Source organism: Cololabis saira, chromosome 10 (genome assembly GCF_033807715.1).
Source record: "Cololabis saira isolate AMF1-May2022 chromosome 10, fColSai1.1, whole genome shotgun sequence".
In the NCBI taxonomy this organism is placed as follows: Eukaryota; Metazoa; Chordata; class Actinopteri; order Beloniformes; family Belonidae; genus Cololabis; species Cololabis saira.
The window spans coordinates 15,423,439-15,429,438 of record NC_084596.1 but is presented as its reverse complement, the minus strand read 5'-3'; the positions used below and the strand labels follow the sequence as shown (position 1 = coordinate 15,429,438).

Below are 6,000 nucleotides of genomic sequence, written 5' to 3'. Positions count from 1 at the left end.
CGGATTCCTTGTGAGTGTGTAATAGCTGTAACTCACTCCCAGATACGTGTTTTACAGTTATCTTTCAGATTTTAACACCTCTGTACCCTGGATAAGGGTAATATTGATGTTTTGATCAGTTTCCAAATGTTCAACATGGCAATCCAAAGTTGTCAAACTGGAAATGTTTTGTTAGTACCACCAGTGAGAACAATACTACAGCAACCACAGTTAGAAACACTAGTTTCACATACTTTTATTTCCACGGTTCTCCTCTAGCACTTTTTTTTTTTTACAGATATTTTTTTATTTTTTTTACATAAGAACAGACTGTTATACACAGATATTGAAGCGGGGCAAAGGGGGTGAGGAAAGGAGACAAAAACCATACAAAATGGTGTCTACTCAAGCACAACAAAATCTATGTGTATAAAACTGCGTGGGTCGTTCCACCGTGGCGGCACCAACCACTACCTCAATTTTTTTATTTTTTTTATTTTAAATAGATTAATAAAAATACAATCTTTTAAATGGACCTTTTAAAGTGGGCTGAAAATTAAAGATCTAGAGGCATAATGACAAGATCAATAACATAGAACAGAGGGGGTCGATGGAGCCTCTCAAAATGGGAGATGTGGCCAGACTTACGGTCACCTCCCTTCAAAAGAAAAAAAAAACCTTCTTTAAAATGGCACACGGCAACTAGCAGTGGCTACTTTTCACCATTTACTTGAACACTCAACAAGATCAACATCAGCACACATGTGGGATGTGGGGGGTAAAAAAGAAAAGTTGGGGATTTTTTTCATGTTCTCATTCACTTGCCTTAAAATAAAAAAATGCTCTCCTTGTTGTAGTGCTTCCTTGTTGTACACGTCTTAGTGGAGAGAGCAAAACAAAACAGATGAACGAGTGTGTGTGTTTAAAAGGTGAATGGGGTCGAGAGCAGCATCGTGTGACAGTGGTGGGGATGGCTCCATGCTGAAATATGGCGCACAATCCATTTAACACATACAGGTTTGTCGTCAGAAGACCGTGTGGTTTAGCAGAACGTCCCAGGTTCGCAGCCAAAAACGCACACTAGCTTCCATCGCGGGGGGTCGGCCCGACTTCTCCCACAGCACCCCGCGACTCATAAATACTAGATCTATGGATACCTAAACTAAAACAGTTTTGTCAATCTTGCATATCACAACGACCACATACACACATAAAAACCGACTTTGTGTATCTCAGTTGATGATTTGACAGTCCACTATGACACACTGGTCAACCGCACAGTTTCATTTAGGTGGCACTTCACCAGACTTCATCACCAAATTCTCCAGTTTCGAAGCAGCACAGGGAGGTAACAGGAGGGAAAGGGGGAAGGGGGAGAAGAGGGGAAGCAGGGACTGCCCTCCTCCACTTACAGATTTTAGGAATGTTGTGTGCATTCTGTTTTTTTTGTTGTTTTTTTTTTTTTTTTTTTTTTAAATAGTGTATCATTTCAAATCACAGACCCACTGAATAATCTGGCTGAATTGAAGCGTTGGCCACCCTTTTATCTAAGGAACCGACATGGCCGCTCTTTGCTCAAGTCAGGGAGGTCAGTAACCCACGGCCCCCCCAGCAGCAGTAGAGGCCCGCGCTGAGGCCCAACGCCGCCTGCCTGCCAGCTGGCCTTCCTGCCTGGCAGCGGGTTAAGCAGTTATCTTGAACTTGGAGGATGGAGCCATGCAGAGTGGCCTGTGGGATATGTGGAGAGAGCCTGGAACTAGGGCCGCTTGGAACCCTGTCATCTATTAGCTGGGAAGTAGTTAGGGTCCAGATAGTTATAGCCAGCGGTCTGCGGCAGGCGGTAGTCCCTGTCCAGGAAGGTTTCAGGCTGATGCACTGGTTCCAGGTGGTGGTTAGGCTTGTGGGTCTCCGTCTTGTACAAGCTGGAAAATCAGAGAAGAAATTATAAATAATTTGCACAAGTGGATACAAGTTTCTGACGTCGTCCCTGAAAAGGCTGTGCAAAGGTTACTTGAGCCAACATCCAAATGAGAGATTGTGCAACTGTTCCCTTTTCAAACATGAAATTAAAATTCTTTTTGTAGAAACTGGTTTTATGGGGAGAAGTGAGCCACTTGACTTAACTGAGCCCTGCCCTTCTGGACGGAGTGGCTTATCTGAGATATGTCCTACGGCAGTGGTGGACAGTAACGGAGTAAATTTACTTGAGTACTGTACTAAAGTACATATCCAGAGGAATTGTACTTTACTTGAGTATTAGATTTCTTTGGTACTTATTACTCTTACTTGAATACATTTCCAAGACAAATATTTTTACTTTTACTCGAGTAAATTTCTAGGAAGGCTGAAAAGTACTCGTTACTTTCAGGTCTGCTCTTTTTTCTTCTTCCCTAAAATCCTATTGGACACAAGCTGTTTTTGTCAAAGGAGGAGACCTATCACAGTGCAGGCTCTCCACTGGGATGTACGTAAAGCGGAAATACGTCAAGCCTCCTCAAAACGATAGCGCCAAAGTAGCCTGCGTTTGTCAAGACAGAGCCGCAACAAGTGAAGACAGAGCCGCAACAACGGCTACGCCTGCGTCAGGAGAAGAAAGACAATCCGTTGAGTCGTCTGAGTCTGATAATGAGCCGGACTCGGAGCAGGGACTTTCACAAAATCCTTGGCCGTATCTTAACTCAATGTTTGAGTTCGAACGAGTAAAAAACGGGGGCACCGACAAACCACATACATTTATTTTCAAATGTTTATTGTGTCTGCCGAAGCAGAACTACCTCTCTGCTTTCAACAACTCAACATCGAATTCTCAGAAACAAGAGTTAAAAGATCCTTAAATTAATTTAGAAAAAATATAGTAATTTACTGATGTGGAAAATAAGAAATTTACTCTTACTCTTACTTTTACTTAAAGTAAATTTAATAGCATTTACTTTTGGATACTTAAGTACTTTTAAAAGCAAGTACTTTTCTACTCTTACTCGAGTAATATTTTGACTGAGCTACTTTTACTTGTAACGGAGTAAATTTTGACCAGTAGTATTTGTACTCTTACTCAAGTACTGGGGTCGAGTACTCTGTCCAACTCTGCCTACGGGTCTGAGTGACCAGGCAAACAAACACACATTCTCCTCAAGAAAGCCCACAATAACCACGCAACGGTGCAGACAGCATCCCACCTAAAGCTCAAGCCTCCTTTAGAACAATCTTGTCACAAGATGTGCCTTAAAAACTGGGCCAAGTTGTGATTTAAAATGATTACAAATGATTGATTTTGGGATCGGCTCCAGCCCTCCCACGACCCTGAAAACTATTAAGTGCGTGCAAAAAAAGACTGATCTCTCCTAGTGAGCACATAAAACATGAAACCAAGTGCTATCAGAGCAAGAATAGTTGAAGCTTTCTTAAATTTAGTGAACTTTTTAAATGCAAAGAGAATTTGCTCGTGATATTAAAGGATAGTGCCAGTTTCTATTCACAAAAATGATTTTAGACCCTGCCCACCCTATTGTTGTAGACAATTCGGCTTATTATGGCTGGAAAAACATTTTGTTTTTAAAAATGCTTCTCAAAGTCAAAGTGAAGTTGTGGTTGACAAAGAATTGTTTGTCCAAACCAGACTAAACCGAGAAAAACGGGCTGCTACTTTTCAGCCTCGTCTTCTCAAACAGAACATGTAACTTTAAGCACTTTCTGGTTATTAAAGTTATTAAAATGATTAGACCTTTTCCTGCCTGAGCTACAAGCAATTATGTTGTGGTCAATAACTCCATGAAAAGCGAACATTATTCGGGGTAAAACTTTTTGTCCAGTTCTTCTAATCATTTCCATTCGTGGTACTTGAAGTTTATTGACAGGAGAGGACCTCACCAGTCAGAACAGTTGGAGCAAAAATCGACCGAGTTGTCTGGTGGACAGTCCTGACAGTGCCACCGTACTCCCTGGATCGGATCCATTCCACACACGTCACACTGCAAAGAAAAATCAAACACACTTCTGTCATGACAACACACAGTGCTTTATTTGGGTGAGGACGCAATACAGTTTAGTGGGTGGTCTTGTGTTTATTTTTTTTATTTCCTAGCTGCAGGAAGGGGCAATATATTTCACAATGTGAACATGTTCCATACTCTGACATTGTTGGAAAAAAGAGTATGAGTAGGAAAACAACCCATGTCCCTGCTAACTAGAACAAATTCTCTGCAGAAAATGATCGAATCCTTAGACACTGTGAGCAGATGAACAAGCACAGGCGTAAATATCGGTGCAGCAGCTGCACCAAGGCCCAGACGCCGTCAGGGGCCCGTGAAGGAGGGAGGAAAAAAAAAAAAGACGATTCAGAGCGAGTCAGGATGCAGCGGCACCGTCAGAAGAGCTAGAAATACGCGCGAGTCACAATTTGTCCTACTGTACTTATTGTATTTTTTTCATAATCATTTTTTATCTTCTCCCGTTCAAATCCTATTAATCAGGTCGTGGTGGGGTGGGGCTGATCTCCGCAATTTGAAGCCTTGTATAATAATTGCAAAAAAAAAAGGTTGCTACTACTGCGGATTTCACCTATCACGGGTTATTTTTGGAACGTAACCCCCGCGAAAAACAAGGGATTACTGTAGTCCAGCCTACCTGTCAGTCATGTTAAGTGTATGATGACGTGATTTTAACAAGAAAAAGAAAATAAACGACAAAAATAGCGTAGCACCATGTTTAGCCCAAACAAAAAAGCGGCGCATAAAAGAGAAAAGAACACACTGAATGGGTGTACAGACAAATTCTACGCTACATGGGCCCCTTTTTTTTCTTACATTAAGAAGCTTGATCTCCCTGCGGTTCCATAGCAATGTTATTTCTCCTAGTTGTGTGCAGATATTTTTATTTTTTTTATATTTAGTATCTTATTTTTTTTTATTTACACATGTATATGTTTGAGGATTTCGCTGTATTATCTGGTCGGACTGCAGGTTTTTTTAGTCAAGGCGTATTGTTGATGTTTCTTTTTTTGTTTGTATGTGTGTGGTTTTTATTGCTTTTTTTTTTTTTTTAGAACTGTTTTTGTTAATGTCCTTTACTTTAGCATTGTAATTTATTTGTGCGTTTATTCTGTTAATGTTTGTTGTGCCGAAAATCCAAATAAAAAAAGATTTAAAAAAAATAAAAGAGAAAAGAAAAAAAGAGCCAGGATGATGTTAAAGCAACACTGGCTAAATTAGGTACGTTTTATTAGTGCCACTGAGGAAAAAGCCAGCGTCCCGATGTGAAACGGCATCGACCCGACTGACCCCGAGTGTGGCCAGTTACAACATGAGCCTATATAGCGACAATAGCAGTTGTCTGTAGTGGCTGTGCATGTGTGTGTGCATGTGTGTGTGCATGCGGTGTGCGCCTTTCTTTAGGGCAACATGATGTTACGTCACTGTGAACAAGTATACGCCGGTATTCAGTGATGAGCAGCCGTACGACGGTCTCACCTTGAAGCCTACGTGCTGAACTCCAGCGTTGTCCTCCTGGATCTCCTGAAGCTTCTGTTTTTTCAGCCGCTTCAGCTCCAAAAGCTCTTTGTACTCTGGCAAGTTTCTTAACTCCACAGGTACGCTCTCATCATCCTGGTTCGGAGGAAGACAAACGCACAGAGATGGAGAGGAGTCAGAGGACGTGATTGATGGGGACTGTAATGTGCAGAGACAAATCATCTCTACATGGCACCGAAGACCCAGTCAGATTATGATATTCCCTTGATATTTTTCATCCTGCAGCCAGTATTCTTTACTTTAATGTCTTGAGACAAGCAAAATGGAATTTACTGGACCTCAGTGCTGCTTTTGACACTGTTGACCATGGCATTTTACTGCACAGGTTAGAGCATGTTGTTGGGATTAAAGGGACAGCTCTACGTTGGTTTAAATCATATCTATCTGACAGGTTCCAGTTTGTTCATGTACATGAGGTTTCTTCAGAACAGTCGAGGGTCTGTTATGGTGTTCCGCAGGGTTCAGTGCTAGGGCCAGTCTTGTTCAGTTTATACAT

At 41.5% G+C, this 6,000-nt stretch overlaps 1 protein-coding gene across 2 annotated transcripts in view; it reads right to left on the bottom strand.

The window, feature by feature from the left end:
* Window positions 1-220: 220 nt before the first annotated feature.
* Window positions 221-6,000, bottom strand: part of zzz3 (zinc finger, ZZ-type containing 3) — a 31,234-nt gene continuing 25,454 nt past the window's right edge. For both annotated transcript variants that reach the window (XM_061731812.1, XM_061731811.1), the window contains exons 10-12: window positions 5,445-5,579; window positions 3,847-3,947; window positions 221-1,901 (exon numbers count right to left, since the gene is read on the bottom strand). In XM_061731812.1, coding sequence (XP_061587796.1) covers window positions 1,757-1,901; window positions 3,847-3,947; window positions 5,445-5,579 — 381 coding nt within the window. In that variant the 3' untranslated portion in view covers window positions 221-1,756. The remainder of the gene's footprint in view (window positions 1,902-3,846; window positions 3,948-5,444; window positions 5,580-6,000) is intronic.